The 27,491-nt window shown below is 42.9% G+C and overlaps 1 protein-coding gene across 1 annotated transcript in view; it reads right to left on the bottom strand.

The window, feature by feature from the left end:
- Window positions 1-27,491, bottom strand: part of CDH4 (cadherin 4) — a 409,052-nt gene that overhangs the window by 60,700 nt on the left and 320,861 nt on the right. Inside the window, exons 5-7 of the mRNA XM_065754409.1 lie at window positions 26,285-26,440; window positions 19,637-19,781; window positions 6,035-6,207 (exon numbers count right to left, since the gene is read on the bottom strand). Of these exons, the coding sequence (XP_065610481.1) occupies window positions 6,035-6,207; window positions 19,637-19,781; window positions 26,285-26,440 (474 nt within the window). The remainder of the gene's footprint in view (window positions 1-6,034; window positions 6,208-19,636; window positions 19,782-26,284; window positions 26,441-27,491) is intronic.

The following is a 27,491-nucleotide window of genomic DNA, read 5'->3' as shown; positions in this document are numbered from 1 at the left end:
CTCTGTCCTACTTCCTTCATTAGTGTTTATCTTCGTTTGTCAATGTTAATAACTTCCTAAAGCCCTAGTAACAACAGGGCCATTAGAGTTCAAGCACAGGGAGGAGAGTGGTGTAGAGGAGAAACCAGAGCTAGGCTGAGCTCCTGCTTACACAAACCCAGATCCACACTGTGCCAGCAGGTCAGCACCGTTTGTCCAGCCCATTGCATTTATGTCCTGATCAATCTGTAGCTGCTTTTTTTTTTAAAGCTCTTTTCTTCCTTCTCCAACCCCCCCCCCCACCTTTTTTTTTTTTTTGGTGTGACACTTGCTCATGTTTTTATCTTCCAGACCCTCAGCTCTATCAGTTTCAATGTTCTACTTAGCTAACAGTACAACCTAGCTATCAGTTTTATTATCAAGAAAAAAACAATAAAAAATAATAAGCCATGAAACAACTCTGGGGCCAAGCGTGCAGAGCAGACCCAAGCTCTTCCCATCTGCTAACTTCTGCTATGTCAAATTACTATGAGTGGCCCTCCACTGGGTGCACAATACATTTCCAAAGGCACTAAATGGTGTTAACAAAATGAACCTTCTTTACTGATGAATGGGAGTGCTCCTTTCCATAATTTGCTGAAAAAGGTCATTCTTGCCTATAATGAGAAAACGAAATGCATGCTGGTGTGATGAAGCAAGCTCAAATCAGTTCTACGTATGATACAGAAACATATACCAGAATCAAACATAAATCTACCAGCTAAATTCTGCTTATGGCTAATCAGCTCATCCTTTGACAGGATATGCTGCTGTGGAAATGGGATAATTTTATAACTGAATAATTTAACCAGTTTTATCTTTAAGTGATAATTTCAGGCAAATTAATACATGAAGTCTTATTATTTATATTTTTTTTTATTACATGGACCTGAAAATCTGCTGTGTTTCAAGAATAGCACAGCACTCAGTGATTAGGGATATTTATCAATGGCTTTCGAACCCCAGAATGTCTTTGTGCTTCACCCATCCCTGTGACGACATGTGGACCCTGTGTGGCTTCTCAGTAGCAGAGAGGTAAGAAAGGACAAGAGGGGCAAGTAAAGGTTTCTAATCAGCTGGGCACAATGTAGTATTTTACCTGCTTACCTCTGTCAAGACTCTGGTAGTGTACGTCTGGCTACTTCCAATCACTATTTGAATACTGTGAGAAGTGAAAAAGCTGCTTTCCCATGGAAATAAAAGCCTTGGACAAACACCTGGGAAGTGTGCAAGTCTACAGTCTAACTATGGAGGTCTGTCGTCCACCTTCATAGAAATGGACTGTCCAGTCAGGAATATTTCCTGGTGCAGCAAGCAAGGCTCAGCCTTACCCATTTGCTGCAGTTGGAGATATCATAGAATCATTAAAGTTGGAAAGACTGCTAGGATCATGAAGTCGAACGGTCAGCCCAGCCCACCATGCCACTAAGCCATGTCATTCCATGTGACATATACTCTTTTCTTGAACACACCCAGGGATGGTGCCTCCACCATCTCCCTGAGTGGCCCATGCCAATGCCTGACTGCTCTTTCCAAGAAGAAATAGTTCCTACAGATGATAAAACCAATCATTTATCAGGCTTTGGAGGAGGAGGGTACACATTTTTTTATTCTTTAATATAATGTTTCAAAATTCTGCTCTAACACGAATGTGTATTTGCACCAAGACCACAGTGTTGGGAAAGAAATCAACAGTCTCTACCAATAAAGAGAATTTTCCTTCTCCCCCATCCAAATCCTGATGCTTCATCCATAAATAAAATAAGGTACTAACTCAGTTGCTGGCAAGCTCTCCCTTTTATCTTCCGCTCACTTAAGGAAGGCTAGCAACATCACATTTTTGGAAAGCCAAGTGTAGTAATCATAGAATTGGATTTCATGTATTTTTAAAAACATTTGCAGCAGCAGAGCTCAAATCATTTTTAAAAGAAATATAAACATTCAGAAATTCTGAGGAAGCAGCTCAGGGCTCCCGACTGCCTTCATTCCTTTAGCACCAGCCGAACATGCTGAGAAGGGTGTCCTTTCAAAGGAAGGCTCAGAAAGTTAGCAACATTACGCTACAAGCACCGCAGAGCTGAAACACTTATTATCTCAAATAAGCCTGGATGACATTTGAGATATCTCGACGTTTATTGGCCTGCCAGCAGAGCATGGAATCAACCAGCCCCTTTTCTCTCATATAATTTTTTTTTCCCCTTTCTTTTTCTCCTTGCTTGCTCTGTGTTCATAAAATATTTAATGGAAACTCTTTAGAGATGATATTGCACATACTATAGCCCCAGTGCAGGTTTGCGGTACTACTGAGACAGATATTCTGCCCCCAGAGAAATCAGAAGAGCTGACGGAGCTGCATCTGCACCGCAGGCTCACAGGTGGCTGCCAGACCCCAGCACGAGCAGGGGTGGACAAACTGAGCAAACATGCACGCAGCTCTGGTCCCTTTGCCATTGTTATAAGGAGAGATGCTCCTTTTCAGAACTGAAAAGAGGATTACCGGTGTTCTGACTGTTTCTGAGCCCCAGCTGGGGACAGTCAACCCTTTTTTTACCTCTTGTTATTTTCTTCCGAGTGGAGAAAAAAAGAGCAATGACATCTGGAATCCAGATAAACTGCTCAATTGAGCTATCAGTTGGTTAGTAGTTCTAACTATTTCTGCAGCAGCCCGCCATAAATTAAATAGCATGGTTTCCTCCACCACTGAACTTTGCTGCAACCTGCCCATCTCCCATGTTCACAGCCATCCCTATTAATCTTGTACTCCAATCAGGATTTCATCTTTCCTCCCTAGGTTTCCTAAATCAGCTACAATTTTAGTTTGTTTTCTTGACATTTTCCCATATTCGAGCAAGTATCTACTTTTAACATTCTCACTCAGTCTGGGTGTTTGAATTGAACCTCTAGCATACACTAAATCCCTATCATTTTCCCCGTTAGTTCAGAGGCAGATGTTTCTTTGTTCCACCTTTGGCATTTTTCACCCTCAGGTAGCCAGCAGCTTAAATGAGACTACTGCCAACCTGTCCTCTTTTAATAATTTTTATGAAGTGCAGTCCAATTATCTTTATCTTCCTTGGGGATCCATTCAGTGGTAATGAGTGGATGGACACAGAGCATTGTAACCATATTTACATCCAGATGAATGGGAACCAGGTAAGATAAATTTAAAGCCATCCATATTTTAATCCCTCAGCTTTTCATTTTGCTATACTGCTTGTCAGACACATTTTGAGGGATCAGCACAACTTTACAGGCTGAGTTTTTAATTTCCTTCTTGGTTTGTGGAAATGAGGGTTTAGAACAGCAGTAAATGACATGAATTTGTCTTTAAATAGGTCTCTTGCAGGTTAACAGAAACACTTCTCACAACACAAAGCAAGATAGAAAGCTTAGTCCAGCTTCTTGGACATCTCTTGAATTGGACATAATGGAAGAAACCAATAAATAACAAATCCTTAAGTGGAGATGCTGAGAGCACTAGGTTAGAGAGCAAACAGAAGAGATGCTGAGCTAGAAACACTGATTTTGAAGCAAGTTTTCTCCCTTTTGAAAGACAAAGGTTGGATCTGGAATACAGAGCTGTCCTCCAGACAGCTCTGACAGTTCCTTTCACTCCAGCTTCAATACACCTCTGCACCACAGTAGCAAGGTAGAAGGATTGGACGTAGACTGCAAACTTGGTTTTCTTTCAACACAGCTTAAAATAACAGTTATAGGCACTGATAAACGTGTCAATAAGCATTTGGAGAAATAACTGGTATCCAGGGAATTTATCTTGTCTGTAGTAGTTTCAGCTGAATAGGTCAGATTTGTTAACATTTTAATTTACACAAAGCTGCATTCCAAATACTGCTCTTCATCTCCTTTTCCTAATAACAAGAAAATGTCAGTAGCTAAACCAAATTTACTCCTAATAGCTTTCTCAAGATTTGAGGAAAAACAAACAAAAAAACAAAACAAAACAAAAAAACAATCTGTGATACAGTTATGGGAGAGTTTAAAACATTTTTCAATTTAGACCTAATATAATTTTATGTTAATAAAATAGAAACTTTTTGTCAATTCCAGATGTAAACCTGAAAGGCAGTAGAGAGCACAGGGAACGAGCATGCCCCATAGCTGCGGGGCAGCCCCAGGACTGCACCCAGAGCAGCTTGTTCTGCTCGTTCACGCTGTCCCTTGCTCACCCTGGCATCAGTTGTGGGATGTTCAGCACCAGATTTCCATACACAAAGTGCCACCTCGCTGTCATTTCCCAGACCTGCTGCAACACAGGGACTAACATGAAGCGTACAGTTATCCTGCAAGCTTTAATATCTTTCAGATGCAAGGAGATAAATCTGAAAACATATCATCATCCTGGCTTACCCTTTCCCCCTATTTATCACCTGCCTTTTTTTTTCCCCAGCTTATTTTCTGAGATTAAAACCTCTCAACCTGCTATCACAACCCATGTCTCTAAAATTAATATAAACCTATGACCTTTCTTTATCTGTAAAGCCCTACATTAAAGTGCTCACCCCTACTGATGTCAGGGGGACAATAAACGTTCTGTCATTCCCATAAAGCTGTAGTATTTCTGCTAGAATTCAGATCCCTCCTCTGAGTCTCCTGCTGCTGTCCCCTTGAGGGCCATCGCTCCACAGTCTTTGCGCAGCTCCAGAGCAACAAAGCATCCCCAAGCAGGCAAGGAAATAGGCACAAGTCATTGAGTTCTCTCTGTTGATGTAAGGGAAGTTTGTGAAGATTGTGCAATGAATGTTGATGAAGGCACATTTTCATGACATTAATGATGTGCACAGCAATGCACCCCAGCCATCACCTGTCACAGCACTGCAGAAGGGTTGATGGGGCTGACCTGGCAGGAAAGAAACGCCCAATGTGCTGGATGGTGTCAGCTCTCTGAGCTGCAGTCAGCACTTGGTCCTTGCCATCGGTTGTGATTGAGGAAAGGAGAGAATGTGAACCCAATTCCCAATCCCTTCTCTCAGAAAGGCACCCTTGAAACTCTCAAGAATGGATTTTGACAGACTTCTTGTTTCTGGGGACTGCCTGAACTCAGACATCTGAGCTGAAGGTTACACAAGCCCTCACTTCTGTATTGGCTGCATCAGCATACCATCAGTGGTGATCCCTTCAATGAACAAATGGCCCCTCCTATTACTTACAGATTGATAAAAAAAAAAACAACCTCCCAGTTGCAGTGGACAGGTGACCCTCCATAAACTGTACAATCCAAGGGGGGAAAATGTAGAATTTAAGTTCTTCTTTCACTTCACACCCATGAGCTGCTGCCTTCTCCTTCATGGTCATTCCAACCCATCACTGATGCTATGCTGATTTTTGTTTAATGTTTAATGTTCAGTGCTCTCTCCTTGAGTTATGCTCAGAATCAAAGAAGGTAGAGCTATAAGAATCATACTACATAGCTCATGCTAACAGAGCATGTTTCTGTCCTTTGAAATCATATTTTTTCTATATTTGGAAAAGCTGTACCTTGTAAAATGCCAAGAAGATGAGGTATTAAAAACAGAGCTGCACACAAAACCAAAATCACAAGGTTGATAACATACACCAGAAGACATTTTCCTAGTCTGGAAATGATACAAGAATGCCATCATGAAACATGCCAAGTATGCGGAATACAGGCTGTGTAACTGTTTCCAAAGATAATATACAGAGAGCTAAGCAAGATAGGTCTAGAAAGGGCTATAGACATACACCACTTTATCTTTTCCATGACAGAAGGAAGATAAATGCCAATTTATTCATCTCCCTGTTCCTTCTGGATTTGCTACGTCTTTGAGTTGTGCACTGTTACACACAGTAAATACCAGCATCCTGAGCTGGAAGACTCTCTCAGCATTGTCCACTGTGGATTAAGACAACCATAGACATCATGTCTCACAGTCACCACAGAAGCAAAGACCATGAACTCCACACTGCAACTCCAACTTCTGTTGAGTTTGAATTCAAGATACGATAGGAAACTCGGAGTGGTGATTTTCAAACTCACCTCCCTGTCGAGGCCAGCAGCCACAGTGACGATATCTCCCGTCTCGCTGTTAATGGTGAACATGTTCTGCGATGGGCTCTGAGGGGTCTGAGTCACGATACGATATCTCACCATCCCGTTCGCCGTGGTGCTGTCATCAGCGTCGTTTGCCGTCACTGTCATCACATAGGTACCTTGGAACAAGAGAAGACAGAATGTCAGGATTATCTCATTGCACAGCTGACTGCGGTGCCATTGACTCAGGGGTTTGCGTTTTACTCAGAAATGCATGGAGACCACGTCCCATTTCAGTCTAGACAAGGTGAGGAATATGAAAATAGCAACAGTGCTGAGACGATCCGTAAGGAGACTGATTAGATGTAGCTGATATACAGAAGGTACATGGGGATATCAATGATTAACTTCTAATTCTTTCTGTGATTGTGAGTCTTAGGGTAGCGTTTTTTTGTCCTTCAATTTCATATAGATTCTCCTAGGTGATTTTTTTTCCCGTCTACCAATCATTGCATTCACAGGCATTCAAAAGTATTTCCAGAGTTTAATAGTAGAAAGCCTGTCAGAGTTCTCAGCAGCTTGAGAAGGACCCCATCAACATACTCAGGACCCCATCAATACACCCAGTGCAGCAAGCAACCTTCTGCTGCCTCCTGGATTGGGAGAAACGTCCACCCTTCCAGCTCTTTCCAGACAAAAAAAAACGTTTCTGCTGAGCAAATGGAACAGATGCTGCCCAGCAGGATGGAAGATCAATGATTTGGTATGTGTGGCCAGTGATGTATTGAGTCATTGGTTTGTTTCTTGCTAATCATCAGTGTCTTCATTTGCCTTGCAAAAAAAAAAAAAATTCATCCCTCCTTTCTAGATACAGTTGGGAGTGCATTGATGCACTGACAGACTCATTATCACTGGAGTTTGGCAGCAGGGTGTTTTGTTAAAGTGGGAAATTATCATTATGAGGGTAAAAGATGCTACTTGATTGGATGGACTCCTACAGCTGCATGGTCCTGTGACCACCCCAGAGCTCGTAGGGCCCAGCTTTACGCTTGTTATATTGGTTGGAGAGAAAGACTGAAAGGGCAGACGCATGCTGCTTGCAAAAAGCATCTGCAAGTGTATGAATCTAACATAGGAGACCTGAAGAGGAGGAGTGGGAGGCAAAGAGAGAGAGTGAAGCCAGACATAGCCTCGTTTAATGACAATCAGAAACCAACAGCGTCAATGTAAAGATGGAATGTACCGCATGTACACTGCTCACTGGAGAGCCCTAAACAGGAGGAGACAACATAAGAGCCTGCCAAACTCGAGGAGATACAAAGTTGTCCCCACAAGAACCTGGGCTCAAGGCACAGCTATGCGTTTTGCAACAATGAGCTGAGCTCATTCAGCCTGCTCCCTTAGATGAGAGCCACTTGCAAACTGAAGACCATGCAGCTACATCAGCATTACATCATGTCTGATCTAACAAGCCCAGCTTGGTCACAAAATTAACCGCTTTCCAGCTTGGGGAGAGCCCTAAGAGCTAGGGATCTTGTATCTGTTTGCAAGAGAGTTAAAAGAGCTACCCCATGCTGTAGATCAGCAGGTCTAATCAATGGCTGCAGTGTGCTCAAATCTGTAGCTTAGTCAAGTGTCCTGAAGACATTCAGTATGTGGGCAATTCCCCCAGCATCTTCCCCACCTTTGGGAAAACAACACTTTTCAGCATTAGCAAGAAGTGGTTTCCTAAGTTTGTATTTTTGCAGTGTGGAAAATTCTATGCTGAACTTTTTCCATCCGGCTCAATCAGGCTCTTTTTGTTCTCTGTGGTGATATATATCCCTGAGAGTTTTTTTAGTTCAATAAGAATTATAGATTAAAAAATAAATGAATGTGTAAGGCAAATTCTAATGATGAATACATTCCTATCTTTCTCCACTAATCCCGATTCACATTCATGAAATGAAAACAAACTATTCAACAACTTTAACAGCGTCCCAATCGATGAACTTTGGGAGACAGAAGGAACACTGAATTGAAACAAGGCTGTACAAGCAAAGGTTTTTCTCCTTTCTCCTTTCTCTTCCAGCATTCTTTTTTTATTTTTGCTTTTTTGCAAAGCAGTTATCATGAGCCAACTGATACAAATAAAGAAGCCATCCCTTAGATAGGTACAGGTGAAATGAACAGGAGAAATTTAAATAGGAAATATGCTGAATGAAGAGATGTTTGATTTGAGATCTATGTTATCTTAATGCATTCTATACAGAAAATATCTCTGAACAGAATGTCAAAACCTGGGCCTAATGAAAGCAGAAGTGGAAGAGGAAAACAGAATCTATTTTAGGATATGTACAGTCTTGGGATGTACTCCAAACAACAGGTGATATTCTGTGATTCTGTTTTAGTGCAGCTCAGAAAGAAAAGTTATCGGTTTTTTGGGGGGTTCAGTTGAACACGTCCCACTGTTCTGGAAGGATCCCTCAATCTGCACCACAGTTCCAAAACAAATAAGGACATGAGGGAGATGGTGGGTTCCCAGCCTGGCAAAGGGGTTGCAGCTGTGGTGGACATGGCGTGACTTGATGGTAGCTCTGCTATGAACGAGGCACACATATATATATTGGGTGTCCTTTACTCTTTCCCTGACCTTCTTTTCTGACATGTTGCATTTGGACTGAACGCATCTGCTCTAAAACAAATGAGTCTTTCAGCAGCATTTGACCTACATCTTCATAAAGGGAGAAGAGACTGGACAAATGTCTCTAAAGTCATGAACTGAGCACCAGGGAGCTGTATTTCAAGTGGCAATCTGCTTCCTCTTTATCTCATATCTTTAATTTCCCTTATGAAACTCAACCACAGAGAAAATAAAGAGAGGAATTGGCATTAATTACTAACTTGTAACTTAATAAAGCATCCTCTGCAAAGGGCCTGCATGGCTGCAGCACTCTGCAGGGCATGATGGAAATCCAGCAGCTCTTCCTTCCCCGGCTCTCCACTTCTCCCCAGGGCAGGTTGTCTGACCACAGTCTGCTGGAAACCAGTTGCAATTGACTCCTTCCTTTCTGCAGACTGCATGGCGGCTGGGAAGAGCTGATCCATCCATTCCTGTTTCTGCACACAGGCATTTCCCACCTGGCCATGCTGACCCAGGGGCGGCAGCCTGCTGGCATCTCCTCATGCTTTTGCCCAGAGCCATTCCTGAGGAGTGCTCCCAGGGGGCCCGCTGCTTTAACCTGCACTCACTGCCAATATTCTGCTCAGATTTCTGTACATTTGCTCTGTCTTTAAGCAAGATGTATCCTCTACATACTAGTGTGCTGCAGTGAGTGGCATAAACATATATCTGTGTGCAAGAATATTCAGCAGAGTGCTGCTGATATATACTGCTACAGTGCCGAACATCTTCTGGGTGCTATAAAACATCTCCCACTACAGTGAGGTGGTTGGTGATGATTTACCCACTATGAAGTAAATAATGACATGTTTCTATATCCTATGCATGGAGATATATCTTCATATACTTCACATTAAAATAAAGGAAATACACCCTCATAGCCAGCCTCTATTACTGCACAAATGAGGCAAACAAACAGCGGCAGACCGTACATTTCCACACACTTGAAGACTGAGATTCATACTGTTAGTATTTAAATGAAAGAAGTCCTAAGCAATGCACAGAATGCCTGACCCAGCTGTATAGTGTGTGTGTGTGCTCTTGTAGAAATCAAAGCATTAACCACATCATCTTTAAATCCTTGTACCCTGCCCAAGTAGAGACTGGCAGCAGTTACCAGGAACACTGGGCCAAGTCTTCCAGGTCCTAGTGAGCATTGAGCCTTGGCGATGGGACCAAAAGAGAGGTGTACAAATGGGGAGAGAGGGTCTGTGTGTGGAAGAAGTATCAGCTTTATTTTCAGCTCTGAAGGAGCAGACATGCTAGCATCCTCCCTACAAGCAAGCTGACAAAATTAAATGAATGCATGAAGTGCCAGAACTCAGGAATGTGCCCCAGTCTGTGCTGTGTATCAAATAATAAACACCCAGTCCAGACGGTGTTTGATGTAACTGTATTAACTCCCACACCTGGCCTGCTAACTCAGGTAGATAACCTGTTGAAAGGGAAGCATTTCTCATCAAATCAGGTGCATGGTATGTTAAATGAAATACCTAACCTAGTACGTCATGTCACTATTAAATCAAATTTGTTGCATGTTGAACAGCTCTTCTGAGGAGCAGATTGAATTATCATGCACAGCTAGTGATGACAAGATTACTGTGCATTAGCTTTTCATTAACTAATGTGCCATGTTCATATATCACCTGAGTTAAAATTAATGTATGGTAGGATGAAGGAAATCTATCAATAAAATGCAGGACCCCAAGAATCTGAACTTCACAACACATTTGCTTTTATTTTTCATAGACTGACATCTCCTAGATATTTTGTCAAATGAGATACTTTTGTTTCAATCTAACAATAGACAAGAAACAAGAGAGATGCTTGAAAGCACCCCTAATGGGAAACATTCCCATTAGATTAATCAAGCTTTCTACGGGGTAGGCAAAATAATACCTTACAGAATGCAGGGCAAGGGAAGCAAACAGATTGTTTTTACCAGTATGCTCAGTTTTATCGATCTCAAAATTAATTGCACCTGCTTGTAAAAGACTGAAAAAGGATTTTATGTTCACTGTATCTCATTTGATCTGTGTATGTTTGTAAGTTAAAAAGGGAGGAAAACAAGGAAGATAGCTGCCCTGCGTCCATATGAGCAATGCAGCTGTAAAAAAAATGTCTCCCCAGAATCACTCTGGAATCTGAGAAATCAGGGTGATTTAGTTTCTAGCCTAGCTGCTCCCAAAGCATAACAAAGTCTGCTGATTCCCACCACTGTGCCTGCAATCTCTGCTCTCCCATCTATGCAACTGCATTTCTCCATAAAGTCAGGGCTCTCCTGGTTTTAAGGCATTCAGAGAATGTCTCAGTGCAGTTGTGCTTCCAAAGTCTTTGTTACAACTGCTTTGTAATTACCATTTTTCTAAGCTGGTTTGATATCCATTAGTTAGATTTAATGCATGTTAAAAGAAAGAGCTAATGGGCACTTACCAGGAATCCAAATAAAAAAAAAGACAAAAAACTCTTTCACTTCACTCTTTATACTGCATAGTACTATAAAAATACATAATCCTCTCTGTCTACCCCTGTGATATAAACAGAAAACTTAAAAATTCATCCATTTGGTTTACTGATAATGCTGATTCTCTGTTGAGCTTTATCTTACAATTTATGTTTTTAATGGCTGGTAAATGGTTGCAGAATCATTAAAGGTTGGTTAACCTTCTCAGTCTAATTTTGACCTACAAGATACTTAATTTAATCATTCCCCCATAGAAAAGGATTGAATCATTATGCGCAGACATGTGGTGATGGCCATATTACATTAGATCTTCATTAACCCAAGTTAATAATGGCTTTGTACTAATGGAAACCTCCCCTTCCTCCTAATTTTTTTTTTTCCTATATCTGAAAGCTCTCTTAGTGAATACTCTGCATCCGATACTAGATAGCAGGAAGACAGTAATTGTTGACGAGAAGATTAAATACTGAATAGCAGTGTAAAATTTACAACACTACCTAAAAATACAGTTTTCAATTCAAAAGAATTTCCTGACAACGGTTCCTCCCCCACTGAGGATGGGATCTCATGGCACTACTCACAGTGGAGCACTTCACCCATTGTGTGACTGCACGTTGTGACAGCACAGCACCAAAATGGTGAGTAGGGCAATGGGATCCTCAGCAAGTCCTCCAAGCACAACGCTGCACATAACAACTTACACACGGCTTCCCAACAGGAGATTCTCTTACTAATATGCAGTCCAAAGTGCACTTGTGCAACGTGTATTTTTAACTGATAAAAAGCAAACAAACAAACAGCAAACTAGGTTCTTCTTTTCTCAGTGAAGGACAGAGACTGCCTCAACATATGCATCTCAGGAACAAGCAGCACTCTATTACCAAACAGCACAGAGCTCCTCATGGCAGAATTTTCCTTGTCATAAGAATGGATTTTAGGACAGTATTTGGAGAACTGCTGTAGTGTCAAAGAATAAAACATCTCTGCAAACAAACCTGCATCCTCAAGTGGAAACAAATATGTTCAGTAGGTGATTTGAAGCACTTTCACATATTTATTGTTAAAGGCTTCAAGTGAAAAACGAGGAGCTGACTCATCAAAGGTGCTCAGTGGAGTCATTTATAGGTAAACAGGAATGTGTGCAATGTATGCAAGACATCAGGATGACATGTGCCTGAAACACTATTGCGGATGTAATTAATTGCAAATATACTTAAATTAATCTGCATCCCACACACTCTGGATATAAAACTAAATGGAAACAGCACTTTCCTTTTAAATGATATTCCTTCAGTCATAACGGATGCTGCTGTCATTCTCTTTCACCATTATTTTTGCAATCACTGGCAATTTTTGACCTTTCAAGCAGCTAACCTAATTCATAAAGGATGCCACTTCCTAATTAGTGGAGACATCAGATCCTCAGCCTCAAACAATTCAAGAGTTGGCCTAATGAGAGTAAAGAGAACAAGAGGGGCTGCAGAGATGGCTGAGAGAACTGGAGCATCTGCTGTCATCCGGCACTGGAGTAAAACCTTCTTATCGTTAAAAAGAAAGCAAGTATCTCAAGAGAGAAGATGGAGAGATGCACCAAATGCAGCATGCACACGGGCACAGCCAGATAGGCAAACAGCTCCTGCACTGCAGCACAGCGAGACCCCGCACACTGCAGAGAGTAACAGAAGTGAACCTTCACAACGGGCAAAAGCACACTGAGCCTCTGAGCACACAGCTCTGATTGCATAAATCAATGAGCCTCCTCTCAGCTGAGCTCCTGCAGAACCCTCTCAATTCCTGCAGGCCAATTCAAAAATTGGAGTAAGCACAACTTGGGACGAGATATCCCGACTGGCAGCAGCAAGCTGTGCTGGGTCACACACCCAGATGAAGGCTCAGGCAAGCAGCAAGGAAGCACTCATCCTGCAGTTACACAAGGCCTGATGTAAAAAATCTCCAGCCCTGAGATTTTGACTGAGAGTAAGAGCCGCACAGATTCCTAACATGGTTTCTCAGCAGGCTAAGCTGTGGTGAACTTTTGCAGGCTGGTGGAAATCAGGCTTGTGTTCAACACATTGAAAGCAGAAATGGTGTACACGTACATCTGTGCCTACACTCCCAGACAACTGAATGCCTAAAGCACTGAAACTGTGTTTTGGTATTAACACAGGCTAGATGGCTTTGCCTCTTGCAATTCCTCATCACTTACCATTCTTGTTCCTATTCTCTTGCATGCAGTGCATCTGTAGATCGTTTGCTTAGTGGTAATATATATATTGCTGGACAGGGCTCTGAGCACTTGATGGAACTGCTCATTGCAGAGAGGTTGGACTGGATGGCCTTTGTGGGTCCCTTCTAACTCCAACTGTTCTATGATTCTGTATTATAATATAATATAAAATAAATACAGAAAACACACATATATATAATACTGTATTATTTTAACTGCTGGTTAAAAAGTAGTGGAGAGTGGACTCCTGGAGTGCTGTAACTCCCTTCAAGAGTGATCTCAGAACATGATTTCCACCTTTTTTCCCTTATATCATTCTGGCCATTTTTTTTCTGGAGGGTAAAACCACTGGCATTTCATTCTCACTTACATCCCTATAATTCACTTCCTTGCTACTGGGACTAGATGCTTCTGAAAAGGAAATTAAGAAGAGCACAGATTTCATAACGACTCACCTCGAAACAAAGTGGGAAGCACCACTGTGTGTGTGCAGAAAAACAATTTCTTAAAATTGTGCTTGGCTGAGCAAAAGAACTTAAAGAAAGAATATTGCGTGTCCCAAGTCTGCGTGCAATGTGAGAGAGCAGAGCTGGGATGGACAAAGGTGTGTTTTTAATGCACATGAAGTGCAAGGATTGGACTAGCGGGGAACAAGGCGGCACTGCATCGATGCATATGCTCGGGTGATGAGCCCAGAAATGATGCATCCAAGCTGTGAGGAGCTCTGGGAAGACTCGAAGAAACTCTGGCACTTACAAGTTTTTCTGTGCATGGTCTCTCTAGCATATGGCATTTGCATTATTTCTAGCTTTTAGTGCCATCAGCAGGAAAGCGCACCTGGCCCCGTGTGATGCCCACCACTGACAGTGCTCTACAAACGTGCCCAGGTGCTTTGCTCAGCCAGGGCTGTCCTCAGTACAGTGCACTAACAACTATCTCCATGCTGGTAAAAGAATATTAAACATTATATTGATGAGCAGCGCAATGACATCGCTGTAATGGCGCGCAATAGAAGAAAGGGGTCTTCACTCGTTGCCCCATTCATTTCTAAAACCACAGCTGCAACTCTGATCTCAGGCCCTGGTGCTTTCCTTTCCTCTCACACCACCCAGTAGCACCTGCCCTGGTTTTTCACTGGAAACAACCTGAAGGACACCCCCCACCTCTGTGCTAATTAGCAGGATGGGGAAGGGGAGGGAGCTACAGATGTAGAATCCAGATTCTTCCCATGAATATATATATATATATATACATGTGCAACTTTATGCTTTAAAAGATTAATTTCACAAGCTTTAAATTGCAGTTTAATTTGAAAACTAATTCAGCCTCATAATTGGCTTTCTGTTCAAATCACTGAGGCTAAAGATTTAAATTCTTAATATTCAGATGACTTTCAAGTTTCTGGCCCCATCTGTGCATTAGCCCATGGTGTTAATCTCTAAGGGAATCTCTGCTAGCATAGATATAAAATAAACAAACTGGGACACTAATAGAATAATTGACTTTTAAAACCTTTTTTTTTTTTTTTTAATATACTGCTTATTTTTATGAGATTTCTTTAACACAATTTGCCACATATAGATTTGGCTCCAAGCGATTTCATTTTTCACGTGGCATGCTTTCAACAGTTATTGTATCAGAGTTCCATGAAATCAGGAGCAGACGGGGAAATTTTAAATTACGACATTTTTCATGTAGGAAATACCAACTTCCCTTTATTTTGGGAGACTGTCTGTCTTTAACATACCTTCACACCACCAGAACAAACCCTCCTGCCCACACAATGCCAAGAGATAGACAGAGTATGCAAAAATCAAAGCTTATGGACTTTTGCTATTGACTTGGAAGGGACCAAGATGCATCCGTGGAGTCAGTGAACTGGAAAGGACGAATGGGAATGGAAAAGGCCAATCTGACAGGAACAAATGGTTTTGGAGAGACGTGTTAATTTTTGACAATCTCTCTGTTAAAACAAAATAGATACAACCCAGAGCAAAGCACTCGAGTCACTGTGGACCTTTTCACATTGACCTTTTCAGAACCGAATGCTTCACTTAAGTAAGACATCCCCACCCCACCGTAAGGTACATTTTGTGTTGGCTGCATACTGCATCAAAACTGAGCTTCTGCAGTGACCAGAGTAATTTTTTTCCATCACATTTTGTTTTGTGATTACATTCCTTCTTTTTTTTTTCCCTCTAAAATTTAAACACTCCCATCCTAAATCACTCTAAAACTGGAGGAATTGCTGTAAAGCATTGCTCCCCTCCCCTGGGACACCCGTGGGAGGCTGCAGGCTGGGTGTACTGCTGCAGTGTGGGGCTCTTGGCAGGCAGTAATTGGGGTCGAACAGAGGGAAAAACCCACCCCAACCCTGTGCAGAGCCACGGGCTTTGAAAGGGCAGCAGGAACCCGGGCTGTGCGAGTCGTCTCGCTTTATCAGTGCTTGAAAGGCAGCTTGGGTAGCTCCGGGAGAACTTTGCTGATTAAGGCTGCCAGAGGGACCAGGGGGATTTCAGCTCTAGCTTGCAGCTGCATTTTTAAAACTTGGCTGTGTTCTTCATATAGAGGCAAAGTTCAAAGAGGCAGAACATTATTCAATATGAGTAAAACACGGCCTTTTAAGATACACTTTCAAACAGTGGCTCGTTAAATCAAAACAACTTGTGGGGGAAAGAGAGAAAGGAAGGAAGATGTTCATGTGAAAAAGAGAATCCTGCATTGCTATTCCTGCTCTGCATTTTTGGAAGAGCCCGCATTTACACATTTAAGCTGTCCAGCTGCATGACCTTAGGCTGGATAAACCAGAAACACATTAACATGTTTCACAGGGTATCAAAAAAGGAAAAAGAAATGCAATGCAGTGTAAGAGCCAGCACGCACTGAAGGATTTACACGGGGCAGGCTGCGACACGTGCGTTCACACTACAGAGGATTTTTTTTTCGAGAACACTGTGCTCTGGTGTCAGACACTACTTCAATTAAGTTATTATAATCTTAACCAGCACCAACAACCTATTATAATTAATAATCCTTGATGATTTCTTTTCTATTCCTGTCAAGGGTTGCTTCAAGGTGACTCGTACGCCGCAGAGCTCCTGGGAGCTTGGGAGGCTGAGAGCTGAGCAGCTCTGGGTCACAAGCCCTGCTGCTGCCCCCAGTACTGCACACTGCTACCAGAGCTTCAGCTCTTGGACAGTCCCCTGAGAAGACTGTTTGTCTTCTAGGCTAAAGCAAACCTGCTCCTTCCGTGGGAGGCAAAGCACCCAGCAGCACTGTGCCAGAGGTTGGAGTGCACCATCCTTTCTGCATTCCCATTTTCTTGGTTCCTTTCACCTTATTCAACGCAGACACAGCAGTTTACATCTCACACCTTACTTGGTCACCCTCCCAGACCTGCAATAGCCAAGGCATGCTTTGCAGACATCCCACAGCATCCCAGCTGCATGAGCGGACCAGGCTGCATGATTCTCTGGAGACACTGTCCTGCCCACAAGACCCTGCACCAGATGCCTCTGCTTTGCCCCATGATGGCACTGCAGAGCCTCTCTTGCTCCCCTTCAATGTGATTGGCTCCAGTAATCCTGCCAAGGAGCCTTACATGGGCTTTTCCTCCAGCTCAAGGTCACCGTGCCCTGCTCAGTCTGTGTTCAACAGCATATCTGTGATGGTCTTGCTCTGGGAAATGTTCATGGGTAGAGTTCGAGCTCCATATGTCCCTTTTCCTTTTTATAAAATCTGGGCAAAATTCCTACCGACTTCAAGCAGACATTGGCTGCTCACACTAGCTGCCCACAGAGTCAGCATTTATTTGGGACATTAAGATTCTAGTTACTTTTCTCATAAAAGGTGCTCACATTTATAAAGAACACTGCACACACTATGGCAATCGAGGAATACTGCATTTTCAATCACAACCATTATAAATAGGCATATGGAGGATGTGAGAAATAACAATCACACAGGATGTCCAGGAAAGCATTTTCAGTCTACAGGCGTAGTTCAATACCAACCAATAGTGGAAAATGAGTGCTGAACTCCTATATCATATAGTAAGATTTTTTGGTTTGCTTGAAGCAGATCTCCACTTTATACGTGGATATACTCACATAAGCACATATATATATAGAGAGAGGCATATGTAACACTGTTGAATCAATATTGAACAAGTTTTGCTGTTCACTCTAGGAGTACCCACTGTCATTTGTCAGCCATTGCCACAGATCATCACAAATTCTAGCTGTCTATTTTTCCTTTTGCAAAGACTTGTGTTGTACCTCCTTAGTTGTTGTAATATTTTGAATCATCTTGAACCATAAGAAAACTTCCCAGTCTCTGCAAGATCTATGTTGAGCTAAATATATTGCTTAGACTTGTCTCTGCACAGAGCAGGGATACATATCTTTGAGGTAAATGAGGAGCATGCAGACTTCCACAGACAGTATCTGACCTCTCTATCATTTTCTCAAAGACATAACATCATGTTTATTGCCAGGTACATGGAATGAAGGCCTTGGATATCCAAATTCCCAGGTGGATTTACAAAAGCAAGAAACAGAAATTCAATACTAATATAAACCTTTAAAAGAATACTGATTAAACGGGAAAGGAGAGGAAAAAACAAATACATCAAAGACAAATGTAATTGCTTTTGAATAAAAACAGATTGCTTTCTACCTACCTGCCTTAAAGGCAAACACTCCAGTCTGGGATACAGAATACCACAATCACTGCTGGAAGCAGAGGCATAACCATTTTGTAGGCAAAGGTGTCCTATTCTGATTTAATAGCTCAAAGGCTTATCTGGATTTCAAACAAGAAGAGGATGCAATTTGCTGCTTCTTTCACACAAATGAGCACAGCTAGTTAAAACATCTGGGAACACTTTGAATATTGATTTGTCCTAGAGTAAGATGTAAGGAATTTGACTTGCTGTGGAAATGTATTAATCTTCCAACCTTCATATGCTGCAAAGTGGCCTTCAAAGGAAAGGAGGAGAAGCCCTCCTGGAAGATGCCATCACAATGAGCCTCCTGGGGACTGCTGGTGTCACCTTGCAAGAGCAGGGTGTGCATCAACACCTGGCACCCCAAAGCACTCCAGGAAGGACACTGCACCTGTATGTTCCTCAGAAGTACTGTCACACACAGTCCCCAGCACGTGTCACCATCACAGCCTATTCCTCACAGTGCTGAAAGACGATCAATCACGGCTGTGATGCACCTTGTTAGAAGCAGAGGCCGCCGGAGACTTCTCTGTGACACCTCGGGCAGTGGAGGAGCCATGACAGATGTTTGCAGACACAAAACAGAGCCACGTGGTGCCTAACCCCCAGCTCAGGATCTGTTTACCTTGGAAAAAGCCTCACCCTGATTTCAGGTGACTTACAAAAGTACTGGTGACAGTACTCATAGCAATTACGTTCAGCAACAAGCTAAAGCAAATCTGGTTACCACATCGGAAACTGCATAGTCCTGCTGCACTTAAGCAGCAGCTTGACAGTGCCATGGAAAAGAAGACATTCGTGACCCTGACAGCTGCATTTTTCCAAAGATATAAACATGTTATATAACAATCACCACTTGCACGCTGTGTATAGCTTGTACTCAAAGTTTTCACTTGCCGTTTTTCAGAACATCTGCCTCTGATTTTTCCAGATTCTACCCTCTGTACAGAATACCCGTGTGGACAGGGGAAAACCTGGCAATGCCAGCGGGATGCTGGGAGCCAGACCAGGGGACCTTTACAGGTCCCTTCCAGCTCAGACAGCTCTGCAATTCCACAGTTCCCACCAGCGGGGCTGCCTTGGGTCCCAAACAGCACAGTAGTTCCAAGATACTGAGCTTGTAAACGACTAGATTAAACACCAAGGAGTCAAGACATTTGGGCACAGGGTCAGGGAGAGGCTGGATTTGCTTTCTGTACTTCGTAGCTGGAATAATGGCACTGCACACCTGCAACAAGCATACGAGAAAGGCAATACAAAGCATTACTTCACAAAGCTGACGTTTTTGCAAAATCCGCCTCTAAGAAGAGACTGCCAGGATCTAACTCTAACCCAAGTTTGCTCTTTCTCTGCACCAGGAGAAAAAGATATCAGCTGAATTGTTCTCATCTCCATCAGTCTTCAACAAAAGAGCCAGCAAAAGAAAAGCTCTCCTCCATTCCCCATATTTCAAGAGGAGGCAAAGCCACCAAGGCAAGATTAACGTTTGAAAGCTTGTGATAACTTTAAGAGTTTTTTTTAAACTGTACCTGGTTTAGAGCCTTCATCAACAGATCCATTATAGACTTGGTTTATAAACTCCGGTCTGTTGTCATTCATATCAATCACATAGATGTAAAGGTCAATAGGATTCTCCACCTTGTTTCCATTCATATCCACTGCATGAGCCCGGAGCTGGGAATAAGCACAATGAAAGCATAATATCAGCAATTGGATTTGTTGCAGAATGAGAAACCACACTTTGCAAGAATTGACTTTGCCTCATAAATACTTTCTCACAATTGAACTGAGCGGGTATCTAATTCCAGGAGAAAGCAGTGATGTGGTTTCCATCTGAACTCTAGACATGCATGGTTTTTCAAAGCTTAACGTAATATTGAAATAATATTTTAAAATATTGTCAGTGGAAACACTTTGACTCTGGTGCGGTGACGCTATCTCCTTCACTGCTAACAGACTGCTCTGTTTTAATTTTTAAGATGTGCTCAACCTTGTCTGACAATCTGAAGAGCAAATTTTGCTGAACTCCAAACACAGGGAGGAAATGAGATTGACTTGAGAGGCTTTTTATGGGAAACTGCAGCCTTTCATACCCACAGTAACAGGGATTAATAAGTGCAGAGATTCCAGAAGGGCATTAGTATTGTTTATTCTTTGTTTAATCACAGTCTTTAGGGGCAGCAACCTCTACCGACCCCATCGCTCTATGCGCCAAAAGACACAGGGACAGTCCCTTTCCTTCAAATGCTGGGAGCCCCATGGCACTTAAGGATGAAATATTTTCTCAGGCTTAACTAAAATATCAGTGATGAAGCATTACAATAACCAGAGCCACAGCGTTAAGTCCTCAGCTAAAGTGGAACCGCAGCTTTATCTTATTAGCAATAACCATCAGTAATAATGCTGGAAAACAAGAGCATCTGTTTTCTGAACAAAAGGGACAGCTACAGCATGTCAAAATGAGTAATTAATAAAACAAAGCAATCAACATTAGACTGGAACAATCAGTAATCAGGTGAAGAAAATGGATAGCTTGCTCATTCAAGGGAACAGATGGCTACTCTAAATGGTGCACGTGCCAAACGTCGCTGTCGGCCTCTGGAAAAAGGAGACAAGAGGAGAAGGAGTCCTGGTCTAGGAGCCTGCTTTGGCAGGGGGGTTGGACTAGATGATCTCTAGAGGCCCCTTCCAGCCCCTACAGTGCTGTGATCCTGTGATTATGAGCAAGAGCTCTGCAGTGCTGGTCTGTGGGTGGGCACTGGAGGTACTTTGGCAAGGTGCTGCAGTCCTTGCCACCCCTCCTTGTATGGATACCAGATATGGACAGGGGGCCCTAAAACCTGCTCACAGCGAGCACACTGCATGCTCCATCCCCTCGTGCCAGGTAAGCAGTGGGGGCTGTGCTCCCCACCCCATGCATCGGGTGCTGTGGGTGTGTGAGCTCCTGAGCACAGAGGTCTCCAGCTCCTCTGATGCGTGACAAATACATGCACTAATTGTATTAGCACTGGCTCCTGACTCTCGCTTTCCCTGTGCTCATGACTGGTACCACTTTCTCCTTCATGTGTGGTGTTCAGAAGTCCAGAGCTTAACAAAAGAAACTACACGCTGTTATGATAGACTGGATTAACATTTAATCAAGCAAAGAGAACAAACTGCCACGTGAAATAGGCTGAACGAAGAACATTTTTTAAAGGAAGTTAAGCAGCACTTTTTCTTTAGTGATTGAAGAAGTCTGGCTTTGCTTTCAATGCAGGATGTACCGTTTGTATTTCTCAATTTGTAATGGTCTTAATATCTGCATTCCTTGCCTGAATATAAACTGCTTTGACTCCCACCTGTTGAGCTATCCTTCATCGTGTCAGATGTAGCAATTCAATAACTTTACAAGTCAGAGGTCAGATTGCCTTTGAAAAAAAGTAATTTGGAGCTAAAATTAAAGTTATTATCTTCAAACTGAGGCAGTACTGGGCTGCCTTTTGCTGTATTTCCAGGAGAGGAAATGGCTCCATTCAGAGATAAACCAGAGAGCAAGGCTGATATCTTTCCCCTCGGATCTGACTTTCCCCTTGCAAATTTTTAATTACATTTGATAGCTTTTGTTTGAAACCTCCAGGAGTTAGGAATTTCTCAGCAATGCGTGTCCATCTGCTTGTTGCAGTCACTGAGCACACATATCCATGATTGGGGTGCTGCTGCCTGCGCTCAAGGGAAAGAAGACTCAATGGGACAGAGGATCCTCACCTGCCTGTGGTGAGCAGCACAGCACCAGGACAGGGCTGAGCTGTGGGAGGAGGGCTGTCCTGGGGGACACAGGCATTCTCCTGTCCTTCTAAGAGTTTTCTCTCCGCACAGCTTTTTAACAGCTGTTTGTGGTCACACCTCTGTATCCTTTCACAACACACTGCTCCTCTGTGGTCTGTGTCTACTGCAGAAGTGGGACAAGGGATGTTTGAGACAGTGTGGAACCTAAGCTCAACTCAATGGGAGTTCTTCCTCATTAGAGATCAGTCCTCACTAGAGACCACACCCAGAGGATGGAGTTAAAGGAAATGGACTCAATAGGGCAACCTGTCCACCGGGAAACTCACTGTACCTCCAAGGCAGATCAGATACTGCATACCTTAATTCCTCTCTCTCTCCAGCCCTACTCCTTGTGCTCATCCCACATCCTCAAGCCAGAGAACTACACTTTGTTCTGGAGTCATTCTTCAGATGCCAAAACAGGGCTCATTTGTGCAAGGCACAGTAAGAGTGTGCTGTAATGCTCAGCAGATCAGGCGTGCCAAGTAGGTGATCTGGGGGGAGGATGGAATGGAAAGCAGATGAACACAAGTGCTCCTCCATAGTGAGTGGCAGTTGGCGAGGCACAAATGATGATGACTGCTCTCAAGTCAGGAACAGACATCACTGAGAGCTGGAAAAAACAGTACTGGAAAGGGCAGTGAGCACAGCTGGACTGCAAGACACACACCAGACACAGCATGCACGAGTGTAGATGTGAAGCTGGTGGCTTGCTGGAGTCACATCAGAGGATCATTTATAAAGTTAGTCTGAAATATTTATATCGTCCCTAAGAGGGAGACCATGTCAGGAGTAGAGTATAAATGATAACTGAAATGCATTGCAGAGAATTCTTATAAATCAATTCAAGTATAGCCAGCTAAATCTTTAGCCACTTCCACCAAAGAGGGGGCTCCATGTTCCTTAACAAATACTGTTTGAAAGTCTGACAATCATATTACTATCATATTCAGCAGCAGCTACCACAGGTCTCTAAGGGATTTTCACTGACAGTTTGCCATGTAAACGTGGCTGTTGGCATACAAATGATTCAGTATCACGATTATTGATTACACTGGAGGCTGGTGGTATCTGAAGGTAGTTAGTCAAAGTCAACACAGTGAATTGTGTTAAATATGAGTATTACTTATGCACTAATACTACTAATACAAATATACATTATCAATCAGTGACAGAGACTCTAAGCAATAAGCATACAACGTCATGCCTAATTTGTATGCTCTTAATTGTGATTAAAAGTGCAAATTAGGGTGTTGTGACACAAATGGCTGGCATTACTCACTAGAACTCAGTTAAATATATTGGAATTAGCTCTTGCATCCCTGAATTTTGACTCATCCATTTTGTCTCCTTGCACTACAAATAACTTCTTCTCAGACTGCAACTAACCTGTCCTGCTCCAGCCATTCCAGACATTATGTCACGAGTCTCATTCTGAAGGCACACACGTGTGTCTGGGTCAGGGTGAGGACTTGCTTCTGAGTTCCTCTATAATGCACATTACTTGTGTATCAGAAGCAATGACAACTTATGGGCATGCAGATGTTGCTGTTGGCTTTTAAACACCAAATATGAAATGCCTCGGAAAACAAACTGTCGATTTACTATCCCTACGACCAACCAACTGTAGCTTCATGCAAAAGTGCTGTCTGGATCAGGAAAGCCATTTGGAGTCACTAGTTCTGTCAGCAGTGCAAGCAAGGCTGTGGGAATACAGTTACATAAGGAGACTGCACGCTGAGACTCACTTGGCAGCAGTAACCACGAAGGGCTGACTGCGGGAGGTGCAGCAACAACCAGAGACCACTGCAAGCAAATCAGCAGAAGGGGATAGGCTGGGGCACACATCAGGAGCGTGCACTGAAGCTGCGCTTCCTCACGTGTAGCTCCCAGCACACATCCCTGACCATGTTTGGAGCTGGCATTGCATCTGGGAAGTCTGCAAGGTCCCTGGAGAGCTTGTTCATCTCATAGAGCCAGCGCTGCAGCTGCGCTCTGGAGTCACCTGGCAGACACGGTGAGCCCCAGAGGCACAGCCATCTCTGCATGCAACACACAGAGCATGTCCTCCTGGAAAGCTCATGAAAAACTATGGGGAAGTTCTGCTCCAGAACTAATGAGAAAGCACCCATTTCACCTTAGGGAAAAGGTTCAGACGAATGGCTCGCTAAGTGTGGGGAGAGTTAAAGTAGTAGTATTTTAAAAATGGTCATCCCAAAGCAATACAGATAATAAGAAAATACGTGTCGTGAATGTAGGAGTTAATGAAAAAGAACTCTTCACATGTAGCCTCGCAAACACTTGGATTTTTTTTTTTTAATAATTAGATTTTAGATTAGCTGGAAATGAAAGCACCAAGAACAATGCTCAGCAGTGACAGAAGCACCGAGCAAACTTTGTTCTGCTCAGGAGTGCAGAATGCTGGGCTCGTGCAGCCCTGCTCCTGGCCCCGTCCTGCATGGGGGTCGGGCCCAGAGCATCCAACAGAGCTCAGGAAAACCCTGCAGCAGGTGTCAGACTGACTCAAAGATGGTCAACCCTGAGTCACTGCTTTCCGGCACTCGGTACAAGGACTTCGCCTCTCACTGAGGCAGCAAAAATTCACTGACTTCTCCAAAACCTGGAACAGCCAAAGCTTGGGACTGGATCTTCATTCTGGAGGATGGCCAAATATTTCCAGCTTCCAGGATGGTCCATTCCTATTGCACATTTCTGTACCAGTGCTCGGGTCACTGCTTTGGAAAAGATGTATTTACGAACACTTTGTAAAGGATTATTAAATGAACAATTGATGATTCAATAAATCATCAGTCAGCTTCTACTGAGGCTAAAGGATCTAAAGATTGTTTACAGCCGTGACTGAAATGATCTCTATCATCTTCCACTGCTCTGCTAACAAAGATTTTCTATCACTCACTATTCTTGTCCGTAAGCTCTCATAACATATTTATCAGCTATCTGCTCTCCATAAACTGTATGTTCCTATAACCTTCAGAGAGTGAATCTGTTTACTTGTGCCTGGAGCTGCCAGGTCAAGGTTTCTGTAAGGAACGGGGAGGACTGGAATTCCTGTGGTGTGCACCATTCACAGAGGTGACAGTTCAGTCTGCTGAGTTCCCTGAAACCTGCAGGTTAAGTTTGTTATTAGGGCACTGCACAATTTTTTACTGCAAACAAATCTTTTTCAGCACATTTTTTGACTGAGAGTGTCCATTACTAGACACCACACGGACTCCATCAAAAGCATTAACGTGTGCATTGTGTTATAAACAACACAATTTTATAACAACCTGGCACTGCTGAAACAATATCAACAGCGATGAGATGACACACACACCATCCTCTCAAACACTCCTTTCCCAAAATGATCTCTCATCATATTTTCATAGGCACAACAAACAAAATAATTGTTTGTGTTCACATAGAAAAAATAATTTTCCTTCAGACTCCTCTTTACCCGGGGGAAATCTCCTTTTCCACCCAACTGGAGAGGTAATCTATTTCTTTATCCTCCCACCCCAGTCCCGAAGCTGTGTCAACATGGTTAACTGGACACCTGATAAAGCTGACAGAATGTGCGTCTCCGGCAGAGCAGTTGGGAATGGTGTCAGTGCAAGTGACCCGTACCACGTCACCGACATCACAGCATCCCTGGGAAGGGCTATTATGATGCCCACAGATGTGACTAATGCTGATACAAAGCAATCCATGAAACAACCTATTACAGCCTCCCTGGGAGACAACGAAAGCGTAGATGCAGAAAGTGTTGAAATTTTGCAGAGCCATCATGTGAGGTGCCACGCTTTTATAAAGCAATTTGTGGGGCTGTATCCTCTGTGCGATTACACCATGCAATATACAGTGTGATTTATATCAAAACATAACGACCAATTACACTCAAAACATAGTGCAGGTAGAGCATTTTATGAACTAGGGTAGTGAAAGGCAGCACTTTTGAGAGTAATTAATCTTAATTAATTCCCTCATATTTAATATTAGCCTATCTGCATATTTAAAAACCTATCTGACACACCCCCATCATACTGCCTGAACATCTCCTAGTAATTTAAAATGAAAAATGACTATGCCAATTATTGCATGTTTAGCTGCAGTAATGATTCCTAAATTAGCAGTTTCCCAAGACATGCTAATGCTGCGGATGGTTTCGCGTGGTGTTGAGGGGTTCAGTCCACGGATAGATTTGCATGGATTTAATAAGCAGTGTGCAGTTGCACCACTTTATAGAAATGAGGGTCTCTGTGCTGGAAAAAGACATTGGTTTAATGCTGTTTCGCATTGGTGTGGCTGATAGAGCCTGCAAACCTAGATAAACTCCCAGCTGTCTTTTTTTTCCCTCTGCATCTCATGCTTACATGGTAGGAAGCTCTTTCCTCTCTGTCCATCGGGCGGGTCACATACATCCTCCCAGACACGGGGTCAATGCTGAAGACTTCCATTGGTGGCTGGTCAGCTCCCACTCCAGTGATGCTGTACCTGATATGGATCTCTTTGTCCTTATCGGAACGAATCTGGATGGAATAACAGAGACAGCAATCAATAAGCTTTGGACAAAAGCCATATGGATGTTTAAACAACTCTAAAGATCTGAGCCTGGAAGCTGCATAAATGTAAAACCACTGTCAATTTTGACAAGGAGCTCAAGTTGTATGCCGAAGATTTGGGAAAAAGCCAGGAAAAGTTTCTTCCACATATTTTCAGTTATTTTTTCTCCTCTTTTATTCATGCTGATTCTCTAGGAATCATTGAAATTCTGACTTTTTGCCTTAGATGTGGAAGAATCTGTATGCACAAAAAATGCCATTTACTTGTTATTGAAACTGTAAGCTCCTGAAAGTGCCCAGATTGTTCAGCTATAGCAAACATCTCACAGCCATTCACCACTTCCAGAAATGCTCCCTGCTGTCCCCTCCATCCTGTTCTCAGTCCTTGTAACCATGCATACGAATGCTCCCATGACATTTGGAGAGCTGAGCTGCTTGCTCCTGCCTTGTCCAGCCCTGCAGGATGGAGGAGGGAGGCTGGGAATGCCTGGTGGGATGTTACCATTTGCCTATTTGCCCATTTACTCAGGAAAGGTGCGTTTGGCACATTGCTTTTGAAGCTCCTTTCCTCCCATACCTTGAGAAACACATAACAAATCAAATACTGCATGACGAATTACATGTACCTTGGATACAGAGACAAGAAAATAAAAAAGGGAGGTTAATATGTTGTCCTAGCAACCCTGACTATCTCTTTAAACCCAAATTTAATTTTATGATCAAATGCTGAAAGAAGTTCTTGCAACACCATGACTATTCCTGAAATAAAGTGCAAGGTACAAATAAATTACCACCCCCCCGCACCACCACAAACCATTCTGGCAGCATAAAGCAGTGCATTTTTTCTTGAACGGGTCTACAAATACAACAAGGTAGTGAGAAGATAATAGAAATCTTGTGAGTGAGTGCACGTCAGCATCTCAGCTCTGGCAGCTGCTGAGGGGGGCTCAGCAGGGGGAAGAAGGCCTCTGAGTGACCCCAGAGTGGCGAGCAGAGGTGCCTTCCCCAGTAGCAAGGG

This window comes from Cyrtonyx montezumae, unplaced genomic scaffold, assembly GCF_038088225.1.
Source record: "Cyrtonyx montezumae isolate F1298 unplaced genomic scaffold, pur_monq_1.0 scaffold_9, whole genome shotgun sequence".
NCBI classification, from domain to species: domain Eukaryota; kingdom Metazoa; phylum Chordata; class Aves; order Galliformes; family Odontophoridae; genus Cyrtonyx; species Cyrtonyx montezumae.
The sequence above is the reverse complement of the archived record's forward strand: the minus strand, read 5'-3'. Positions and strand labels throughout refer to the sequence as shown.